The sequence below is a fragment of the Zootoca vivipara genome, chromosome 6, assembly GCF_965207765.1.
Source record: "Zootoca vivipara chromosome 6, rZooViv2.hap1.1, whole genome shotgun sequence".
In the NCBI taxonomy this organism is placed as follows: domain Eukaryota; kingdom Metazoa; phylum Chordata; class Lepidosauria; order Squamata; family Lacertidae; genus Zootoca; species Zootoca vivipara.
Window position 1 is genome coordinate 49,815,507 of NC_142589.1, and position 24,371 is coordinate 49,839,877.

Here is a 24,371-nt window from a genome sequence, read left to right on the forward strand (position 1 = left end):
GTTGAGGGGACAGGCAGAGGGGGGGGGAACACATTCACACCATACATCTGAAGCACCATGCTACAAGTTTAAATAGTATTGAGGCCCCTATTCCCCCTCATAGAACAGTTCCCAGAGTGGTTTAATAGTCAGTCCCTCTACCCAGAGAACTCTGGGAACTGTAGCTCTGTCAGGCCTCCTAACAAGCGCCCTGCGCAAACTACACTTCCCAGAATTCTTTGGGGGGAAGCCATGATTGTTTAAGGTGGTAACAGAGTGCTTTAAGTATATTGTATGAACATAGCCTGAGAAGGGGAGGGAGTCATCCTTGTTAGTAGGAATGCCAAGAACCAGGCACCGTCCACCTTTGCTGTGGGCCTATATAGTCAATATTCAGATGGAAAGCCGCCCTGTAAATCTCCTTATTCTTCCAGGGCATTTCTAACACACATTAGCTTCAATATGACAAGAAGATCTCTGGGATTTCAGGGTTTGCTAATCATTGCTGTCTGACTGTCTCTCTTTCGTCCCTTATAGGGGTGCCTCTGATAGCTGCACCTTCATGGTAGCTGCTTCAGGCAAAGTCAAGGGATTGGATGCCAACTTAGGCCCTTTTCCACAGGTTGGTTGGTTGGTTATTTATTTATTTATTTATAAAAGCTATTTTATACCCGGTCTTTTGTCCCCTAAAATGGCCCCATAAGATGGCTTTATAAAATAGGGAAGGGGCACACTGCCACAACATAACAAAAGTCTGTTTAAAGACAGAATAATGTTGTGTTTGTTTGTTTGTTTGTTTGTTTGTTTTTAAATTAAGGTAGAAGAGGAAGAAACTGAAGCAGCCTTAGTTACACCTCAAGGTACTGTATATAGAATGTGCCTGGTCCAATCCTGTGCAGGCCTGCAATGTGGACACAAAGCTCTGAGCAGGAAAGAGCTGTCCTGTTCTCTTCCAGTGAGCATACACAGAGCGTTTGGCCTAAGGCAGCCTTCATCAGCCTGATGCCCTCCAGATGTTTAGGGCTACAACTCCTGTCAATCGCAGCAAGTATGGCCAGTGGCCAGGGATGATGGGACTTGCAGTCCAAAACATCTGGGTGGAATCGGGCTGGTGAAGGTTGGTATTGGACACTTTTGGCAAGCATATGACTCTTGAGTGTGCAGACACAGACGTGAATGTTGAATTATAAAGCAAAAAGGTTGCATCATGGTCATGAAATCTCCACCTGTTGCAAAGCTGGTCACAGAGACCAAGAAGTCCAACAGGGCAATAAGGAACATTTTAGGGGACAGAGCCTGTAAAACAGCTTGAAGCTGCACAAGCTCTTTGGGGAACGAGTTGTGGTGTAACTGCCACATCAAAATCCACCCCTGAAGTGACTCCATTTGCATGCTTGTGCACCTTCAAAAATACAGTATTGTTACAGGCCACCCCAATCCCTGTCAAGCTGTGCAAAGGATTCCAGGGGTCTTGGCCCTCAACCAGGGCCTGTGCTCCTTTGGAGAATTGAAGACGTGTTTGAAGCTGTTGTAGCTTTAAGAAATAAGACTCATCCACATATTTGTACCTTCAGTCTGCATGCAGTCCAGATGTTACAGCATGGTCATCTCAAGAGGAACTTGTTCCTCACAGCAGTGCAGTGCTAGAATCCAAGGCCCAGTTACCCTGGCAATTTTCCAAATCTCCTCTCTGTCTTCATACCTTTGGGTGGGGGGAAGGACAGTTCTCTCGCATTGCCAATGGCCCTCAATGGCACTGTATTGTTTTTTAATGACCCTAGCCCAGGAATTCATCTGCTGGTTGTATATTCCCTTCATATCCTAAATCAGGCATCTCCAAACTGCAGCCCTCCAGATGTTTTGGCCTACAACTCCCATGATCCCTAGCTAACAGGACCAGTGGTCAGGGATAATGGGAATTGTAGTCCAAAACATCTGGAGGGCCGAAGTTTGGGGATGCCTGTCCTAAATAAACAAAATCTTACCATTTATTAATTTCTTGGGTTTAGGGTGCCCCCCAACTTATAACCATATAATCACATCTTACCTAGTGGTTCAGTTCCAAGGGTTCCAAATGTATATGAAAACAAGTATACTCAAACCACCCCTGTGTGAGCATCCCTAGCCTTCCAGAGCCAGCATGTTGAGCAGTCCTTGCCCCCCAAGCAAGGTGGAGGCCTTAAAAGCTCTTTCCATGCTACCGTAGGAAAAGTTCTCCACCTTGCATGTATTTAACTTGCGTAATTTCAACCAACTTCCCTTCAACTGCATATGGTTGAAGTTGCACAAATTGTAAATGAAATCATACTGTGGTTAATGATTATTGTGTATTTGTCACGCGCATGCGCACGCACGCACACACACACACACACACAATTGCTGGTTTGGAACTGAGCAACACCGTTTTTCTCATGTGATTTTATGTTTGCTTTGTTGCAGCTTCAGATACCCTTGGCCCTTGCTTGGAGCCTCTAGCTGCCTAGCCCCACCATGTCCAAGCAAAACCGCGACGTTGAGTTAGCCCGCCTGGTGCATGACAATCCACTCAGTCATCCTAGCTCCTCCCCCTCCCGTCACAGCCTGGCTGACCAGCTGCCCAATGTCCCCAGCTACCGCTCCACCACTGCCGCTTCCTCCCGCATCCCTGTCCTTGTCGCCAGAAAGCAAAAGGCTGGTGTGACGAACCCCAGTTTTTTGAAGGAAGAAGGGTCGTCCTCTCGCACCCAGGGTAACGTAGCATTTGCCATGGCTTTGTGTGTGCAGCTTTGTATGTCAGGCTTCCTTCGCTTCGTCTGCCTGTGTGTGTCTCTTGTGTCTGCTTCAATATGTGTACATCCAGTAGCCAGAACTTCCAGACGTGTAGCTGTGAGGCAGTCCCATTGTTGTGACTTCAAAGCACAGTGCGGGGATGTTTGAAAGCCCTTTTGCAAATAGCCATGTGCTGCTTTTTGAAGAAGCTAAGTTAATTAATTCTGAAGAAATAATAATTCACAGTATATTTAAAAATATTGCATTAAAGCTTGATTGGAGTTTGCACTAAGTTATTATCTCTGGAAAGTAATACGGTATGTGCTTCCTATCACTACAGGAAGGAATAATCAAACCTCTTGGTGTTTGAAACAACTTGTCATATTCGAATAATGTACCTAACTTTTCATAGCAATAATTGTACATCTGAATGCATTTATACCTTCCAGTTAATTATTCCTGTTAGTTCTACAAGATAGTTATCTAAATACAAAAGGGTATCAATATGAATCTATGACACAGATTAACATGATAATACAGAATCAACAAAATAAGATAAACATTTACTTTATCAGGGTATTATAACTAGAATTTATACTCCAAATATTAATTAAATTTTATTTATTTTATTTCAACCAATTATATACTATGTAATTACAATCAGTATACAAAAACAGCGTACAATCAACACAATCAGTTGAAAGTGTTAAAAATTAAAATATTTTCAATTGGTTCATGAAAAATAATAACACTAAAACTCTGTTTTAATTTTTTAAAAACCCACAAAATTTATTACATACTTTGGCCATAGTATAATTTGAATTGCATAGAAAAGAAACTGTATAAAACCTGGGATAGGACATTTAAGAGGTGGTTATGTTTACTGAAGAAGGAAGGAGGTGTCTGAAAATACAGGTGGGAATTAGGAGGTTGTAGTTTCAGGTATCTTTTGATCAGTAAAGGACCTTCACCTTGAACATTTTGGTATGAGGAGCCTCTGCTAGTGATGTAGCCACTGTTTTTATCTGTCTTCTTGTTTTCCTCTGGCTCATTTCATATATTTTCTTGCCAAAGGACGACCATCAGGGAGATACCCCACTGTGAACATCAAGAATAGGAATCCCAAGAATGGCTCTTCAGGGCTGCCAGTATTTGCCCGCCGTGCTCAGACCTCACCACCAAAGAAACCCCAAACCCTCGCTGTGCCGGTTATAGCCAAGGCTCCCAATAGGTATGAACCCATAATGTTTTAGAACCTAAAGTCCAAAAAGCTGTCATTTAGAATCCATGCAGATTCTTAATTTATCAGGGAGCATTGACTTGGAACTGGGATACAAACCTGGGATAATCATTTGCATACCTTAGGGTACACAGCTGGGGGGCATAAATGGGTTTAAAGCTTAAGTCAGAGCTGATCCAATATCTTCCCAGTGGCTAAGGCTGATGGGAGTTGTAAATCTGCAATGTCTAGAGGGCAACAGGCCAGCAAAGGCTGCATTACCCTATGGTTACCCTAACTTCTTTGTTGTATTACCCTAACTTCTTTGTTGCTGGTTGGGAAATTATTTTGTTTTTCTGTCAAGTGTCCTAAATCTGTCTGCCGCTCTGTTAAAAGTGGTTTCTTACTAAGACTCGGGGTGCCTTTTATGGGCAACCTTTAATCTGCTTGCACCTTATTAGTTCTCCAAATCTTAATTTTTTTGTCTCCCAAATAATATTAGTTAGTGATCACAGCTGAGCTGCCAGGGCCAAGGACAATCTCACAGCTGAAGCTGCTATTTTAAGGCAGCAACAGCAAGACATTGATACTATCAGTGTGGACTAAATTTAGGACTCACTTTTTTCAATAGAGAGAATGTTCTGATTGTGTGTACTCAAAAATACCTGACCTCTTTCTTTTTCCCCATTTCAGGAGGAAACGCTCTTCCCAGGAGGAGAGTGTGGAGGAACTGAAAGTGCCATCTCCAAGCCCCTCACCAGTCAAAGCTTGGCCGGACCTTTCCAGTCCACAGAGAGAAGGATCACTTTGGTACTAGAGACTTTAATTTATATGTGGCATTTATATCCTTCTGGGGTTCTTACATGTTATCTTTGCAGTATGTTTACATCAAACAAGAGCTATTTTGACCTCGCTGCATCTTTAGCATGTAGTAGCTTAGTTTGTTTGATCTGCAGACCATAAACATCAGATACAGTGTAGGGTTAGCAAGACGAGCGCAGCGTTTTTAGAAAAAGTGCAAGATGTGCTTTCCCTTGTAAGTGTCCAGCAGTTACTAAGAGCATAAGAAAAGCAAAAGGCGAAAGATTTATACGATCTGAGGACAAGCCTGCTGGATGAGGCCAATGGCCCATCTAGTCCAGCATCCTGTTTTCTCACAGTGGCCAACCAGATGCCTCTGTGAGAAACAGGCAAACAGGACCTGAGCTCCAGAGCACTCTGCCCTCCTGTGGCTTCCAGTAACTGATATTCAGAGGCATAGTAATCATAACTACTAGTCATTGATAGCCATATCCTCCTTATTTTATAAAAGGCTGCAGGGGAAGTCTGCATGACAGACTACACTAGAGTGTACTTCAGTGCTCCAGGCTGCAAAGCAAAGAATGTTGTAATGAAAGTCAAGCCACACTGAAAAGCTACCCACCAGTCCGTAAGACACCTATAATTCATCTGCCTATAGCCTCCATCCCAACTTGGTGATGCCCTTCAGATATTTTGAACTACAGCTGCTATTGGTCCTAGCTAGCCATCCCAGTCATATGATGCTGAAGTTGATGGGAGCATAGCCACACTGGCTGGGGCTGATGTGAGTTGTGGTATAAAACATCTGGAGGGCACCAGGATGGAGAAGCCCTACAGTTTGGCATGTGGGAGAAATTAGGTTTCAGTTCACAATTTATGTACCTAATTCACGATTCCCAAAATAAGCCATGATTTGAAACATGGATAAATCCACACTTCTCTGAATTTTGCAAAACTATCAAAGTGCAAAATGTGTATATTAGAGCAAAGAGTGTAAAATGCATATATTATTGAAAACAACATACAAAACTGTATTATATTAGAGAAAATTGTTTGCGAAAATTGGTACATTAGGCATTAAAAAAGGTGTATATGAGGAGAAATGGTCCCTCCTTCACTACAACTTGCTAAAATTGGGCCTGGAATTAATTAATATAGCATTGGTCAATGAAAAGGTTTTCATTCATAATATCACTTCTGGTGATTACAGCATTGAGCAATGGGAAAGTTTTCATTCATAATATCTGGCCTGGTTTCACCATAGTTTGCCAGATCGCAGCAGCTCAACAGCAAGCCAAAACAGTGCAGTTATCAATGACCGTCTGCAAGAACTGGTGCGTCTCTTTAAGGACCGAACAGAGAAAGTGAAAGAGAAATTGATTGACCCAGATGCTTCTTCTGACGAGGAAACCCCCGTGGCGTGTAAGTGAGACCAGCGCCATCTATTACAAAACTTGAAGGCTCTCCTTTTTCAGGGGCTGTCTGTGTCTAGCAGGGGGTAAAAGATATTCAACCTATTTTTGAAACGTCTCTCTGCTCCTTGTCGCCTTCTGACAAGCTCCTTCTCAAGGGTTGCCAATTGCTTATTGCAACATGACTTTTGAGGTTTCTGAAGCCATAGTGCACTTATTTAACTGAAGCATAAATAAGCTTTGCAAAGCTTGGACTCAATCAAACTAGCTCTTTGCAGCAGGAGTTAAGCTTCTCTTCAACTTCCTTAGGATGGGCTGCATAAGCTTTGCTGGACCCTGATGGCTGACCCTGATGGCTGCTGTGTCAAAGGCCTTGCTGATTAGCAAATAGACGCAGCAACTTTCCAGACACACACACACTCTCTCTCTCCATCCTTTGATACCAGGTTTTTCTAGGTCAGGCATCCCCAGACTTCGGCCCTCCAGATGTTTTGGACTACAATTACCATCATCCCTGGCCACTGGTCCTCTTAGCTAGGGATCATGGGAGTTGTAGGCCAAAACATCTGGAGGGCCGCAGTTTGGGGATGCCTGTTCTAGGTGAAGCAGAAATCAGTTGCATGTAAAACTGACTCTGGGTGTGAGTCGGGGGGGGGGCATGACCATCGCCAGAGGATGGGTAACTTGAGCACCAAAGTACATAGAGGAAAACAGCCCAGGCCTTCCGTGTCTAATGATTAAAGATTCAGAAGCAGCAATTCCCAACCTGATGCCCTCCAGACATTTTGGACTCTTGGTCCCATCTACCCTAGTTGGCTTGAACTGAGGGGAGCTGCAGTCCAAAACATCTGGCGGGCACCAGGTTGGCTCAATCAGAGTGTCCAAGCATGTGCAGAGATTCCCACCCACCCCTCACTGTTAAATAACTGCAGCCTCCACACATCTAGTACAGTCATACCTCGGTTTAAGTACGCTTCGGTTTGAGTACTTTCAGTTTAAGTACTCCGCGGACCCGTCGGGAACGGATTAATCCACTTTCCATTACTTTCAATGGGAAAGTTCACTTCAGGTTAAGTACACTTCAGGTTAAGTACAGACTTCCGGAACCAATTGTGTACTTAAACCGAGGTACCACTGTATTAATTAAGATGATCAAAGGCTGGCTAAAAGCAATGGTTTTGATTCCAAAGTTTGCCTGGTTTTCATTTACTCCATTTGTTCCCATAGCACCTTCCAAAGAAAAGCCTCCAGAAGAAAAAGAGGGAGCGAGTGAGAAGGGTGGAAAGAAGCACAGTCCCTCACGTGCAAGAAAATGCCAGTTCCCCAGCAGCATCGACCCACTCACCAGTGAGTACCTGGAATGGGCTTTTGACCGAAGAGCCTACTGTAGAATATTAAGCGGGGGAGGGGGGTGGCCAGCGGCTGATGGGCAGGTTGCTTGATGCTGAGCATCTCTTTTTGGAAATAGGCACAAGAGGGATAAAGCAGTGAACTCCATTTTTTAAAAGTCATTCAACTTCATTCAAACCTCCTGAATGATCCTTTGCATAAGTCCACGCTCCTTCAAATTGCACTATAAAGTTTTCGGCTAAAAAATAAAACAAAATACCAAAATGCATTTAAAAGGTGCATTTTAGTACAAAATACATTTAGAAATTCACAAATTTTCTATATTTAAATATGTACCTTGTGACATAACACATGTGTTTGTATTGTAATACAAATTTACATACCTCTTTTAAAATATTGGAGGTTGATATGGAAAAGGGATGGAGCGGAATTGTGAACATGCATTCAAAATTGACACAGACCAGAAATAGACTGTTTCATCCATTCCAAACAATTCAAATGTGAACAGAAAGAATCAAATTCCTGCTTCATCCCTACCTGGAAGCTAGGCCAGTGTGTAGATGTCCCCAGATTTTCAGATGGAGACCTAAGGCTGAGAGATAAATGCTTATCTACCCTGTTTCTCCTATTTTAAGACGTAGTCATAAAATAAGCCATAGCAGGATTTTTAAGCATTCAAGGAATATAAGCCATACCCCGAAAATAAGACATAGTGATAGGCACAGCAGCAATACCGGCTGCGGCAGGAGGAGGAGGGTAAGGCCACCCAGTGAGTTCACGATTAAACTGAGAGGTGGGTGCTGGAATGGCTCCATCTCTTAACCAACTTCATTCATAGCAAAAAAGCACTATAGCGGAGAACATTCGTGGACCACATTTATGGTTGAGAACTACTAATTCATTTTGCACAAAGTTCTCATTCTCTGATCCCACAGGAACTGGTTTGCCTTCTATTTTGAGGTCCTGTGGTTTTGGACCCCCATGCTGCTGTGCTCAGTTCCTATAGTTCCATTGAGGTGTCCTAAACAAGAGAAGCAGGATAAGTTCTTGGCAACTAGCAGAGCTCCTGAGTCTGTTCTGGGTTTTCCCCTCCCATTCTAGATCTGATGTACATCTTGTGGCTCTTCATTGTGGTATTGGCATGGAATTGGAACTGCTGGCTGATTCCAGTCCGCTGGGCTTTCCCGTTCCAAACACCTGCAAATGTTTATTACTGGATGGCTGTGGACTATTTCTGTGACCTCATCTACATTTTGGATATCAGCATCTTTCAGGTCCGCCTGCAATTTGTCCAAAGAGGAGATATCATAGTAAGTGACACCCAGAAAGCCTTTGTTCTATTGGATTAGCCCCTGACGTTTGGGGGTCAGGTAGTCCTTGAGAAGGGACGTGGGTGGCGCTGTGGTCTTAACCACAGAGCCTAGGGTTTGCCAATCAGAAGGTCGGCGGTTCGAATCCCCACAACAGGGTGAGCTCCCGTTGTTCGGTCCCAGCTCCTGCCCACCTAGCAGTTCGAAAGCATGTCAAGTGCAAGTAGAGAAATAGGTACCACTCCAGCGGGAAGGTAAACAGCATTTCTGTGCGCTGCTCTGGTTCAGCAGAAGCGGCTTAATCATGCTCGCCACATGACCCGGAAGCTGTCTGTGGACAAACAGCAGCTCCCTCGGCCTATAGAGCGAGATGAGCACCGCAACCCCAGAGTCGTCCGCGACTGGACCTTATGGTCAGGGGTACCTTTACCTTTACCTTTAGTCCTTGAGAAAGAGGAAACCAGGCCTTCTGGGGAACGGTTGAGGGAGTTGGGTATGTTTAGCCTGGATAAGGAGAAGACTGAGGGCCTTTTACACTTCTACTTGTCTTGTGTGTGGAAAGCATGGGTCTGAACACTTTCCTGCTTGTCCTATTCCTTTGCTCCACTGCTTTCCCCCAGAAAACACACTCCTTAGCACTAAACTGGAGCAGACAGCAATCCGCAGAAAACCTGATTGCAGCTTGTTCTGATTCAGTGCTAAACCACAGGTTTCCCCAGGGGGAAGTCATATCAGATTATAGCCATATTCAAATATCTAAAGGGCTGTGATACAGAAGATGGAGCAAGCTTGTTTTCTGCTGCTTGAACAAATAGATTCAAATTACAAGAAAGGAGATACCAACAAAACATTAGGAAAATTTTTAGGATGATGAGAGCTGTTGCACAATGGAATGGACTACCTCAGAAGGTGGGGGGCTTTCCTTCATTTGAGGTTTTTAAACCGAGGTAGGATGGCCATCCATCAGAGATTCTCTAGTTGAGATTCCTGCTTTGCAGGAGGTTGGGCTTGAGCACCCTTTGGGAACCATCCAATGCTACAATTCTATGGGCTTATTCACACTTCCTCTTGTCCCACTGCTTCCCCCCCAGGGAAAACAGTTCTTTCGTGCTCATTCGGAACAAACAGCAATTTGGGTTTTCTATGGATTGATGCTGGTTTCCACTTTATCACTAAAGAACAGGTTTTCCCTGGGAATAGAGTGGGGCAAGGGGGAAATTGTTCAGACCCATGCTTTCTAGGCACAGGCCAATGTGGATGAGCCCTCTTATTCTGTGTAAACCCTGTGTGACTAAAGATCACAAACCATAAATGAAGAGCCTGTGTGCTCTCCAGATGTTGTCGAACACTCTACTTCCAAGAGCCAGCACACCCGACAGGGCCATCTCTAGGCCCGGGTCCGGTGGCGCGGGGCACCAGGGTGCCAGGCCACCAGGGGCGGCGTTGCGCCTGTGGAGAGGTGCAGCGGAGGTGGCCCCAGGCACGCCTCTCAGCTGTTCAGTGGCTTCAGCTGTAGGCGTGCGGGCCGGGGGCTGCCTCCACCGGACGCAGGGGCATCGCAACAGGGGGCGGGCAGCGCCCCAGGGCCGGCCCGACGGCCAGTCTGGGTGGCACATTCTTCCACTATGAAACAAGTGGTGATGCCTCCTCTCTTTTTGCCTCCTCTTCCAGACTGATAAAAAAGCCATGAGGAAGAACTATCTGAAATCAGGCCGCTTCAAGGTCTGTACCATTTTCCTTACTTTGTGTTAAGTCAACATTCTGCAAGCTGGTGCCCTTCATACGTTTTGGACTACAGCTTCCATTGGGGCCTCTCCCCAGCTAGTTAGGGGCACCTGTTTGGGGAAGGCTGTCATATGTAAAATGATCAGTGCCTAGAAATTAAGAGTTGCATCATTTAGTTCAACTATAGTAATTTTAGTTACGGTATATGAAGCGCTCATCCATGCCACAATCAAATATTAAAACGGTGGTTTTGTTTTTGATATAATTCACTTATGTGCACAAATGTGGTAGGCAAATTTGCAAACAGTCCTACTTTGAGGAGACTTTTAAGTTCAAGGTCTGGACAGGACTGAACCTGACAAATATCTGGAATCTCCTGATAAAAGCGAGCCTGGAAGGGCTGGGCGATGGGCTCTGCGGGGTGGGGAATGCTTTCCTCTATGAGGGAACCTTCCCAGACCCATTGAAAGAGGCGGTTATTAAACTGCTTCTTAAAAAAATCATTAGACCCGGCCAATATGGCTAATTATCGCCCAGTCTCAAATCTACCATTCCTGGGCAAGGTGATTGAGCGGGTGGTTGCTGAACAACTCCAAGCACGCCTGGAAGAAGCGGACCATTTGGATCCCTTCCAATCAGGATTCAGGCCTCACCATGGGACTGAAACTGCCTTGGTCGCGCTGGTCGATGATCTCCGTCGTGCTAGGGACAAAGGTGAGAGCTGTTTCCTAGTCCTGCTGGATCTGTCAGCAGCCTTTGACACTATCGACCATGACATCCTTCTGGACCGTCTAGAGGGGTTGGGAGCTGGGGGCACTGGCATACAGTGGTTCTGCTCCTTCCTCCTGGGCCATGTTCAGAAAGTGGTGGTGGGGGATGAGTGTTCAGACCCCTGGGCACTCACTTGTGGCATGCCTCAGGGTTCCGTTCTCTCCCCCATGCTTTTTAATATCTATATGAAGCCGCTGGGAGAGATCATCAGGGGGTTTGGGCTGGGTGTTCATCAGTATGCAGATGACACCCAGCTCTACCTCTCTTTCAAATCAGAACCAGTGAAGGCGGTGAAGGTCCTGTGTGAGTGCCTGGAGGCGGTTGGAGGATGGATGGCGGCTAACGGATTGAGGTTGAATCCTGACAAGACAGAAGTACTGTTTGTGGGGGACAGGAGGCGGGCAGGTGTGGAGGATTCCCTGGTCCTGAATGGGGTAACTGTGCCCCTGAAGGACCAGGTGTGCAGCCTGGGAGTCATTTTGGACTCACAGCTGTCCATGGAGGCACAGGTCAATTCTGTGTCCAGGGCAGCTGTCTACCAGCTCCATCTGGTATGCAGGCTGAGACCCTACCTGCCCGCGGACTGTCTCGCCAGAGTGGTGCATGCTCTGGTTATCTCCTGCTTGGACTACTGCAATGCGCTCTACGTGGGGCTACCTTTGAAAGTGACCCAGAAACTGCAATTAATCCAGAATGCGGCAGCTAGACTAGTGACTGGGAGTGGCCGCCGGGACCACATAACACCGGTCCTGAGAGATCTACACTGGCTCCCAGTACATTTCCGAGCACAGTTCAGAGTGTTGGTACTGACCTTTAAAGCCCTAAATGGCCTCGGTCCTGTATACCTGAAGGAGCATCTCCACCCCCATCATTCAGTCCGGACACTGAGATCCAGCACCGAGGGCCTTCTGGCGGTTCCCTCATTGCAAGAGGAACCAGACAGAGGACCTTCTCGGTAGTGGCACCCACCCTGTGGAACGCCCTCCCAGCAGATGTCAAGACAATAAGCAATTATTTTTCTTTTAGAAGACAACTGAAGGCAGCCCTGTTTAGGGAAGTTTTTAATGTCTGATGCTGTACTGTTTTTAATATTCAGTTGGAAGCCGCCCAGAGTGGCTGGGGCAGCCCAGCCAGATGGGCAGTGTATAAATAAATTATTATTATTATTATTATTATTATTATTATTATTATTATTATTATTATATGAAGGGTCTCAGTACAGAACAAACCACCTGAGGCTCTGAGCCCCTGGTGGTTTCTCCTGATGGGGACCTTACTCAAAGAGTTTGGCTGGCCCCTTTCATTGCAGGATGCCACTCTGTTTTGTTTTACATGCAACATTGTCCCTCCTGCTGTCTTTCCTCCCATCTTCCTGTTTCCCAGGCTCTTGCCTTTAATATCTTTCCTCCCCGCTGTCCCTTTGCACTGTACTGTTTCATCTCCTGTTTGCCTTTTCACCCCCTCCCTCTTTCCGGCTCACCACTGGGGCTAAGAGCCCCAGGCCCTTCCATCTTTTTCCTCTTCCTATTTTCCCCTCCTCATTGTCCTCGCAGAGACAGCAGAAATGTCCCTTTATAACTTGCCTCTTTCCCTTCTAGTTTCATTTATTTATTGTTACATTTATATCCCACCTTTCCTTAAGATAGCTCAGAGTGTTGTGGTCTTCCCCCTTCCCATTTAATCCCAACAGCCCTATGAAGGAAGTTAGGCTAAGAGACAGTGACTGGCTTAAGGTTACCCAGTGAGCTTCATGGCCAAGTGAGGATTTGAGCTCTGGTCTCCCAGGTCCTAGCCTGGCACTCCAACTACTACACCACACTCGGCCTCTACCTTATCCCTCTTTTTCCCTTGCATCTCTTCCCTTGCCCTCCAAAACCACCCTGGTTTCTTAGCTCCTGCACGATGGCCTTTTAACAGGTGCTGAATGCTCTCTTTGTGCCTGTGATGGGAAGCATTCGCCCCACTTGGATTGCCTGACACCATTATGTGGTCAGAGGCAAGTCACTGTCTCCTAGCTCCAGTTCCGCACATGAACAGGAGGGATGCTGAGTTGACAAACACGATAAGTATTGTAAAGCCATTTAAAAGGTCCATCAAATTACATGCAGTGATACTGGTGGCAGACCAAGTTGCTAATATCTTTTTTGGGGGTGGGCTGTATGTGTCTTTCCAGATGGATGTGATCTGCCTTCTTCCACTGGATTTTCTTTACCTCAAAGTGGGTTTCCATCCTCTCTTGCGCTTGCCTCGCTGTTTAAAGGTGAGTCAGGATGAATTACGCTCCTACAACCTATTTTCAAAACTCTTTTTGTTGTGTTTTAGTAGATGCGCAAAACAGGGAGGGGGAGGAAAAACATTTTCCCTTTTTTGCTGGGCTTGCTGAAAGTGGGAAATGCACTTGAGGTCTTTATTGAAACCTTTAAATGTTTGAAGGGCTGTCACTTTGGGCTCATCCAGACTTGCTTTTGTGCCACGTTTCTAGGCACAGGTCCAGTCTTTAAAGCTCCATGCCTAAGCATTTTATCCCCCCCCCCCATTTTCTGCAGTAAAATGAGGGTTTCCCCGAGAAACATGCTGGGACAGAAACAAAAAACAAAACACCCAGCACAGACACAGTTTTATAGTCTGGACCTGTGCCTGGAAGTCTGGATGAGCCCCAAGAAGATAGCAGAGCAGATTTGTTTTCTGTTTCTCCAGAGCATAGGACTCAAAGCCACAGGTTTCATTGACTAAAATAAGACGGGGGTAGGGGGTGAGGATGCTGATCGTACATGCCAGTTGGCATTGGGATGGTGGGCAAATTTGATTCAGTACACATTTCAATCTGAGTCTATAAAATTCATGCTTTCCAAAACAGAACCATCCCTCGAAATTTGCACTTTTCTGAATGTTGCAATGCAGTTCTCCACCGAAACCACGTTTATACAAATGCATATTTTAAGGGAAAGTATGCACAGAAATTACTATATGAGTGAAAGCGGCAGACAAAAATGCATTATCTTAAAGGAAATTTCTGGCACAGATGGGAACATTAGTCAAAACTGCATATAAACATGTGATTATTGGGAGAAATTCACACTAAACCGCTTATGAATTTTCATCAGGGTTTTTTTTAAAAAAACCCTCAAATTGAATAACTGAATTTAAGGTTGGAAAAATGAGAAACTGAGAGATCCAAAATTGGCAGATAATTCCATTGCTAACATAGACTGCCTTGGAAGGTGGCAGACTCTCCTTTCTTAGACCTTTTAAAGCAGAAGCTGGATAGCCTCCTGCTAGGAATTCTGTGGCAGTGGGTTTCCAGCATCAGGAGGTGGGCTGATCTTGATGACCTTTCAGATACCTTCCCTTAAAAGCACTTTCAAGGAATTTGATTCAGGTGCTGCTGAAGGACACCCACCAAATCATTATTTCAGTAATTAAGAAAAAGTGCTGGGAGCTTCTCCAGTCAATTTTATTGCAAAATATTTCTCCATTTGTCCCTGAATTGCTCTTGGTGCTCATCTGTACTTTTCATTCCGTCCCACAGTACATGGCCTTCTTTGAGTTTAACAATCGGCTTGAAGCTATTCTGAGCAAGGCATACGTTTACAGGTGAGGTAAGCTTTTGATGCTGGCCCTCTTTACTCTTGAATGCAGCTGCTATAGGAAGAGCGGAGACTCAGGAGCATTGCAGCATTTTAGTTCCTTTCATAACTCTCTCTCTCTCTCTCTCTCTCTCTCTCTCTCTCTCTCTTGATTGAAAATTTTATTATATTTATTTTGACAATTTCCAGAGATTTTCCTTCCCAGTTCTTAAAAATCCTATTTTCAGGAAGCTGACCTTCATATTTTTGAATATCTTTTCACGCACTTTTTTTTTTAAAAAAGTATTTTTATTAAAGGTTTCTTGATTTACAAAAGTATGTGCAATGTCTCTCTCTCGTATTTGTTCCATTTATCATTTTTACAAATCAGTTTCATTTGTTGAGACATTGGGAAGAAGAGGGGAAGAGAGGTAGACCGGCGGGGGGGGGGTGTTTGGGGGGTTGGGTGATGATGCTTCTATTTTACTTAATATATGTAGAGTTTGATGTCAGAGTTGCTTGTGTAGGTTCTCTTTTGTTTGCTTGTGTTCCTTTGGTGGTGAGAGAGGTTGGGTGTGGTTGTTCATTTGTGATTGGCTGTGGTGGTCTTTGTTTTCATGTGTGAGTGGGGTGGGTGGGTGTTTTGGATCAGGTTAGCCATATTGATTTGTATGCTGTTGGTGGATTTCTGTCATTGTCTTGTTGGGTTGTATGTGTGATGAAGGGGAGCCATCTTCTTCTGTTTATCCCCTTGTCCTTTTCATAACTTTCTCTTTGTACTGAATTCCCCCCCCCCCAAACTGAGGGATTGCCCACGCTTTACATATCTTGTGCCTAGAAAGCATGGATCCAAGTGTTTTTCCATTTGCCCCACCGCTTTCCTCAATAAAACCCACTCTTTAGTGTGGAAAACAGAGCAAGTGTCATTAAGAGGAAAACCCAACTTGCTCTGATTCAGCGGTAAAGATCAGGTTTCCCTGGGTGAAAGCGGTGGGATGAGCAGAAGCCTGGGTGAGCCCTGAGACCTTCTGAAGAGAAAAGCTGCATGTTGATCTACATAGTCTAATGTAATTCCATTATTTTCAGAATTCACAGCATGCAACATTTTTTTCAGAGGGCAGCAGTTGTGTTAGGCTGTTGAGGTAAAAACAACCAAGCATTTCTTAGCACTTTAAAGCCACCAATCTGTTATGGTATAAACTGGGTGGGGGTTAGACAAATTTTTAGATAAGGCCAGTGTCTTTTTTTCTAGGGGGGGAAAAGGTGCCGGTACTCACTAGGTTCATGGCAATCTGCCTTCTGCCCTGGCTGCCTTTTCAGAGGGAGACCTCCAGCAACCATCATTGACTCCTGGCCCCTTCTCACCTCTGCACATTTAAAAACCCTTTTCAAAGTTGCACATAGATGATGCTCCTTTTAAAAAAAATCTGTTTGAAGGCAAACTTATGGAATAGGAGGGCCAAACTGCATACTTTCCATTGGCATATCCAGTGTAACTACCTATCATATAACAATCACTACAATATAAGCTATTTTTCCCATTGTAAACTTAAGTACAATTCGCAGTAGTGGCTCTACAGGTTGCAAATGGGAATGCAGACATGAAAAGTGAGATTGTTTTAGAGAGTAACTTAAAGAGTATTTTGTTAACATTGTCATCTTTCTTCACCCTCTTTGTAGAGTGGTAAGGATTACAGCCTACCTGCTCTTCAGCTTACATGTGAACTCATGTTTATATTACTGGGCATCCTCCTCTCAGGGATTGGGCTCAACTGCCTGGGTCTACAATGGGGAAGGAAACAGGTACTCATTATATATTTCCTTTTTGCATTGCTATAATCCAACCATCCCAAACACAGTGCCCTCCATGTTTTGGACTACAATTCCCATCAGCCCCAGCATCATAGAGCCAAAAAATCTTGAAGGCACTAGGTTGGGGAAGGCTGGTATAATTCATTGGATAAAAGCATTAGTAGATCGGTTGCTTGGGTATCTTATCCTCTCATATCTTTTTTTTTTTAATAAGCTATATCCGCTGTTATTACTGGGCTGTCAAGACTTTGATAACAATTGGAGGACTGCCAGACCCGGAGACCCTCTTTGAGATCATCTTTCAGCTGCTCAATTACTTCACAGGTGTCTTTGCTTTCTCTGTCATGATAGGTCAGGTAAGAAAACAACTCATGCCTTTTAAATACACAACAATCCTTGTTCCTTCCCCTGCCCCGATTCTGCCATCCTGGAGGGGGTTAGGATGCAGTGGACTCTGCTGACAGGGTGCCTCTGCTACTGCAGAGGTCCCCACTGTGCCCACCAAAAGCTGTGGGCAGAAGCTACCATTGGCAGTACCCTTGTGCCAGTGATGGCCAGCAATAAACCCCTGAAACAGAGCATTTTAGAGGGTGGCAAGGGGTCAGGCTATTGGCAATGGGTGCTATTCAGGCATCTCTGCTACACCAGTCTGGAGGCGGCAGAGTGAAAATTTGCAGTTTGACTCGCCCACTTTCTGCCCTGGCTGGCATGAGTTGAGGAGTATTCACATTAAAACAATGCTGGTGAAGGGGAAACTCATTAAGAATGTAAGCAGATGCTTAGAAAGTGTTGGGCTCTGTTGTGTGGAAACTGGGACTTTTCCCAGCCTATTCATGGATAAAGTTAACATCAAGGCATTCCCAGGCTCTCGACTCTACAAAGTGAATGGCCATCATTCAGGTATCATGTTCCAGAAAGAAAGAAAGAAAGAAAGAAAGAAAGAAAGAAAGAAAGAAAGAAAGAAAGAAAGAAAGAAAGAGAAAGAAATTACCCTACACTCTCATGTAATAAAACATCTCAACATGAGTTCTGGTTTTATTTCAGGACTGAAGTAATTTGTGGCTACTTGCCTAGCTGATTGTTTAATTCAGGCCACATTCACTCTATATATTTAAAGCACAATTATACTGCTTTGAACAGTCATGGCTTCCCCCAAAGAATCCTGGGAATTGTTGTTTGTTAAGGGTGCTGAGAGTTGTTAGGAGGCCCCTATTCCCCTCACAGTGCTACAATTTCCAGAGTGGCTTAACAGTCAGTCCCTCTTTACAGGGAACTCTGGGAACTATAACTTACTCCCATTAGTAACTCAGCCCTCTGTGAAATGGTGCTCCCCAACCTCCCACTGCCCAACTTCCATCAGCACAGCCACCTGAAGCTTGGAGCTTGGGAGCTTTAGTTTAAAGGCATCAGGTTGGGGAAGGCAGAGATAGTTCAATGGTGTAGGTAGGCAATGCTGAACAAAAAAACCCCTGAATGGTTTTCTCTTTATCTCACACAGATGAGAGATGTTGTTGGGGCTGCCACCGCTGGACAGACATACTACCGGAGCTGTATGGACAACACAATTAGATACATGGCTTTGTACAAAATCCCCCGATCTGTTCAGAATAGAGTCAAAACGTGGTATGAGTACACTTGGCACTCTCAAGGCATGCTGGGTAAGACTGAACTAGGGCTTTGAATATTGGCTTCATAAGTTGTTCCTCTGGTTGCTCAATACGGCTTAGGTCAAGGCTAGCCAAAATGGCGCTCTCTGGATGTTGCTTGGCCCCAGTCCCCAGCATCCTTGTCCACTACCTATTGGCTGGCTGTGGGGGCTTCTGGGATGTGGTGTCCAACAACCACTGGAGGGTGCCATGTTGGGTACCCCAGTTTAGGGCCAAACTAGCCATGATGTTGAATGCAAATTTACATTTCGGGTGAATTGAATGACACAAGTAGCAGCCACAGGTGTGTGTGTGTGTGTGTGTGTGTGTGTGTGAGAGAGAGAGAGAGAGAGAGAGAGAGAGAGAGAGAGAGAGAGAGAGAGAGAGAGAGAGAGAATTACAAGCAGGGTGAGGAATTTAACATTTTCCATCCCTGCTGTGGTTCCATTTATGCCAATAGGACCCTTTTCTCCTATGAAAATAGCAGCTTTGGAGGAGTGATTTTTTTGTTGGTGTCTGGACTACTGATGGGGAGAAAAGGTTTAATTCTTCCTCCCTGACTCCTGAGATCCCACTAGTTATCAATCATCCACTCTAAACAGCTGCTGTTTGAGTTTTTAAATATGTGCGCTGGCAATTCTCTAATCCGCGGTTTCAGGAAAGGCAAACTCTTCCTTACACTTCCTTTGCTGCAGACGAATCGGAATTGCTGATGCAGCTGCCAGAGAAGATGAAGTTGGACATTGCAGTTGATGTGAACTATGACATTGTTAGCAAGGTGCCTCTCTTTCAGGTATGGTCCACACCCCCTCAGGGATTCGCTTACTTAAATCCAGACATGCTAGTACAAGCCAACTGATTCTTCCTTCCTTTCCATTCAGGGTTGTGACCGGCAAATGATTTTTGACATGCTCAAAAGGCTCAGATCTGTGGTGTACCTGCCCAATGACTATGTCTGCAAGAAGGTAACCAGCTTTGTCTAAGAAGTGAAAAGTAGGGTTGAGGTGAATTGTGGAAAGGGGGGGGGTGGTTGGAGGAATACTTTCATGACATTTTAAGTACCCAATTTTCAGTTACTTTGGATGGGGCCACTTCAAACTATGAAAATGTTTGTAGTGGTTAAGGGTACTTTCTGCACCATACCTTGATAGTACTGTTCTCCATCATTCAGAGTTATGGCTTCCTCTCACCTCCGCCCCCCCCCCCAAATCCTGGGAATGATAGTTCAAGCCCCACGTTGGGCAAAATATTCCTGCATTGCAGGGGCTTGGACTAGATGACCCCCGCGATCCCTTCCAACTCTACAATTCTATGATTCTATTACATGAAAGCAGCAATAAAAATAAATGGAACAACATTTAAAACTTAGGTAGTCAAAGAACACATTTCCTCCTTGTTACTTCAGGGGGAAATTGGCAGAGAGATGTACATCATCCAAGTCGGTCAAGTCAAGGTGCTCGGAGGACCTGATGGGAAAACAGTGCTTGTGACTTTGAAAGCTGGATCTGTGTTTGGAGAAATAAGGTCAGACAGATGAAAAATGTCGATGTGGGGAGGAAACTGGGCTTGGCAGCAGGAAGGAAAAGAAAGGGGCTCAGAAAGATAAAAGTATAGTCATGTACAGTCTTGCTTACTTATCATCCAAAATGAGTTTGGCAGATTTTTCAGGTAATTTTTTTCCTTCAACTGAAAAAGATTTCCCTGATGCTAAGAGAAGTCCTGATAACAAAGAAATATTGGTACTTTGACTATCCTTTCCACCCTTGAATCTTGAAACTGAGTGGATATAAAGAGATGTACATGGCAACTATCTAATTTTTAGATTTCAGCTACAGAAGGGGCTAAATATACTTTGGGTAACAAATACACTCCTAATCAATCAATATTGTATGAAGTCCCCCCCCAAAAAATGGACAAATGACTGGAGGGTCTATAATAATAGGAGAATTCAGTGGAGTATTGCACATTAAATTAGATAAATTATCTAATAAAAAGGGGAAGTACGGGATCATTCCAACTGAACAATTGAAACTCTCTCTTTGAGACATAGAAATCTGCATGAAATAGGCTATAATTCAATTATCCATGAGTCATATTCCTGCAGAGTTTTCACTTCTCCTGAATTGATACAGAAAGTGAAATCTGAATCTATAAAGACGAGGTTTTCAAAACACTGAAGAATTCCATCACCTAATGAGGAATGCAGAATGCACAGTGCAGAACCCAGAAAGCAAATTATGATGCCCTGAAAAATGTCACCTGAAAAATTATACATCTTACCAGTAATCTGTACCCATTTCCCATGCTGCCTCCTGCAAAACTCTCATTATGGAAATGCAGAAGAGCAATTTAGCTCAGGGCCAGCCCACCCATGAGGCAAGGTGAGGTGACTGCCTCAAGCAACAGAAGCCCATGAGGTGGTGTTCCACACAGGCATCTCGCCACCTCTGCTGCCAGTGGAGAAGCAGTGCTGGCAGGGGCACCGGTTTTTGGTGAGATCTCACGAGATCTAGCGGAGTGCACAATCATACAAGATATTGTCGGAAACTGGGTATTTCATTGATGCTGAATGAGGTCCTCAGGAGACGCTAAGAAAAAAGGCATGGAGCCAAGCTTAGTGCCCCGATGTATTCAATAGCAGATGTTGAGTTATGGAAACCAGATTGAGTCCCTAGTTGATGCCTTTTTCTTTTTCTTAGCTTACTAGCTGTGGGAGGTGGAAATCGACGCACAGCGAATGTTGTGGCTCATGGATTTACTAACCTTTTCATCTTGGAAAAGAAAGATTTGAATGAAATTTTAGTGCATTATCCAGAGTCTCAGAAGCTGCTGCGGAAGAAGGCCAGGTGAGCGGCAGGATAGCCAGGTGCTGGTATGTTTGCTATGTGCGCACAGCCACACTCTCTATCAAGCCCAAAGTTTCATGAGTCCATGTTGAAATTTAGGCTCAGCAGCTCATTGGCACCTAATATTCCCAACACCTGAACAATGGGTGAAAATACATGTTTCCCCTTTCTATTCTTAGGAGAATGCTGAAAAACAACAGCAGACCTAAGGAGGACAAAAGCAAAGGCATCATCATTCCTCCAAGAGCTGGGACTCCTAAGCTCTTCCAAGCTGCCTTATTCGCTGCAGGAAAGATGGGAGGCAAAGGGCGGTTGGCTCATATCAGATGGAAATTGAAAGAGCTGAAAGCTATGCAGGTAAATGCACAGAATAAGTAGCTGCAAATGTCAACAGTGAATTCTCTCAGGAAATGGGGTGGAAGAACCTAACAAGTTAGGAAGTTCCATGGTGTTTTTACAGCTGGGACTCCACAGGGGAAGAGCAACTAAAGGAGGGCTGTTTTTGAGCTGAAAAACAATATAATGAGCAGCAGGGAAATGGTTAAACACTTACAGTATCGCCCTGCCCTGCCACCATTCCACTCAGTAGCACCAGCATCCCAAGGCCACTTCTCATTTAGAGATGTTGGGACTTTGTTACCTTTGTTTTAATGTGTCTGATTTCCCTAGCTTTTTAAAAAAAACAAACCTTTCCCCTAGGCAAGACTTAATCTATGCAAGAGCTCTGGACTGGCATCTGTTTTCAAAGCTTGGGCTGAAACTAGAACATATAAATAAATAGGGTGCTTCCTATTTATTTATAGCTTCCTCTAACAGCAAGCTTGGTGCCCCAGTGTCAACAGGGATGATGGCAAAACAAGGTCACTGAAGTAGTGATGGGCTTGAGTGGAACTAAATGTTTGCTGAAATACAAACATTTTTTGAAAAGCACGAAAAGGAAGCAACTAAAACCCCTTCCTCCCAAAGAGCTTAGTGGACACTAGGAGCACAGAATTTTCCTGAATTGTTATGCTGAAAGGTGGGTGTCAAGAGGGAGAGCTGCTTCAGCCCTGAACAGCTCCTAGATTCCTGCCTGTATCCCAACTGGTTGGCTAGCATCCTGAACAGGAGCACTTTGGCTATGGGGTGAGAATATACTTTTGTTCTCTGAATACTACTGAGAGTCTCTACACAACAGGGACTAGAAAGATAGATTATGTTTGGAATGGTGAGGGTTGTTTCCAGGCAGACTTGTGCCAGACATCTCCCTGCCACAGATACTAAGCATGCCCCTTATTCAGGTAACCACCAGCATGATACCTTTGTCTTTCAGGAGGCCAGTGCCACTCCAGTTCCACCTAAATCACCAGCCAGTCATAGATCGCCAGCCGGTTCCCAGAAATCAGTTCCACCTAAATCATCAGCCAGTCATAGATCACCTGCCGGCTCCCGAAAATCAGTTCTACCTAAATCATCAGCCAGTCATAGCTCACCAGCTGGTCCCCGAAAATCAGATGACTGCAGCAGAACAGAGAAAATTGTCTCAAAATATTCAGATCACTCTGTTACGGTTTGCATAACTCCAGCACCTGAAGGTGATGAAGAGATTCTCTCCGTAGAGATCCTAGACAAGGACGAAACTAAGTAGAAAAGTCCAACTAGCTGACTGCCTTGCGTCTCATAGGAGGACACTGCCATAGGCCATATAGCCTGAGGAGGGCACTTTAGTGACTATGGATCACTGCAAAATACGAATAGGCTTGGGCTCTTCCAACATTCAGAATGTAGCCTCCAACGTTGTTAGATGAAAAGATGGCTGGAAATCCATCTCTTTTAAAATAAGGTCTAGAATTATTTGCACCCCCAAGGTATGGGGGTTCGTCCATACCTTGGCAGAATGTGGATTTTGCACCCCTTGTGCTCTCTTTAATTCACCCTCATCTATGTGACATCCTCCTTGAACTACTGTTCTCCCACACTTTCCCCATCATGAATCAGGACTTGCACAAGGCACTCTCACAACCTCACCTGGCAACTTCATCAAGTGCAGATAGGATGTTAATAATGCCAGTCTACTTTCCTGGGGTTTCAAAGCCATTGCCTTTTGTTCTAGCCTTGATGGATGTGGTGAAAATTGTTCCTTTGCCTCTGTTTGATCTCCCTGCCCTGCTTACAAACATTTGGGGGGGGAATGGTATGCTTTAATGCCCAAATCTATATTGATCTGGTGGATTGCTGTATTTCCACATCTAACTGATGCATTTCAGTCCCTGGAGTGTACATGCATAACTTGCTTAGCCCAGCCTTGGCCATCCTGATGCCTCACAGGAGTTCTGGACTCCCATCATCCCCAGCCAGCATGCCCCAGGCAGTAGCAAGAGCTGTACACTAGCCTTGACCTAATAAACTGGCATTATTGTGCCTAGTCTCTTCCTTATTTCTTGTAGCCTGTTACCAGTGTCCAAATGACTATTGTCATGTCTGTGTTTTGGGGAATTCTTTAATGTCCTTTTTCTTACAATGTAAGCTGAGGGGCAAAGAATCACAGTGCAACAATAATTATTTAAAATGTTAGCAGTATTGTAACAACAGCATATGTAAAGTAGCAGAGTCTGCAGGAAGGTTAATTACATTCCAAATGCCTGGGTAAACAGAAAAGCAAACCATTAGCAGAAGGGTGTTTTTGTTGTTAAGCTTTTGCAAATTCACTCATGCACCAAAGCATCTAGTTGAACACGCCTCCCTTGATAACATCTGCCCCATGTAAGCAAGTGAACACTATTGTCTTGCAATAAGAATCATAGGCAAAAAAATGGGCAAATGGAATGGAAAATGAGCAAGTGGATTTAGGCTGAGTGCACATTACCCTTTACTCCAGCTCCTGTGTGCTTCCAAGCCTGATGTTCGAAGCTGTGTATACATTATGTCAGCCCCAATCCATATCTATCATGTAGTTTCTCAAGAAATACTCCTGTTTGAAGTGTTTTCCCTCAAAGCAGCTTCAATTAGATTTGAAAATGCAAGCTGAAGTCAAAGTGAGGTGTGTACAGCTCAGACAGCCAATGCACATGTGCAGTTGACAACACATACACAGATGACTGCTTCACTTAATTGGAATTTAGGGGGTTGCTGGAAACAAATCAGGTAATGTGATCAGTCGAGGACATTTCTACATCACAAATGCAAATGTGGCTTGAAATGGCACTG

General features: G+C 44.6%; 1 protein-coding gene across 1 annotated transcript; it reads left to right on the forward strand.

Moving 5' to 3' along the window:
• The first annotated feature begins 520 nt into the window (after positions 1–520).
• LOC118086418 (cyclic nucleotide-gated channel beta-1) lies at positions 521–23,589 on the forward strand. Its single transcript, XM_035118002.3, has 20 exons — positions 521–601; positions 797–839; positions 2,419–2,707; positions 3,802–3,958; positions 4,640–4,756; positions 6,012–6,169; positions 7,387–7,506; positions 8,611–8,819; positions 10,491–10,541; positions 13,489–13,575; positions 14,845–14,909; positions 16,562–16,684; positions 16,908–17,049; positions 18,192–18,351; positions 19,035–19,132; positions 19,221–19,304; positions 19,745–19,863; positions 21,039–21,185; positions 21,365–21,542; positions 22,498–23,589. Exons 3-20 carry the CDS (start codon positions 2,470–2,472, stop codon positions 22,810–22,812), a joined length of 2,568 nt encoding a protein of 855 aa, XP_034973893.1. The 5' UTR covers positions 521–601; positions 797–839; positions 2,419–2,469; the 3' UTR covers positions 22,813–23,589.
• Positions 23,590–24,371: the final 782 nt, after the last annotated feature.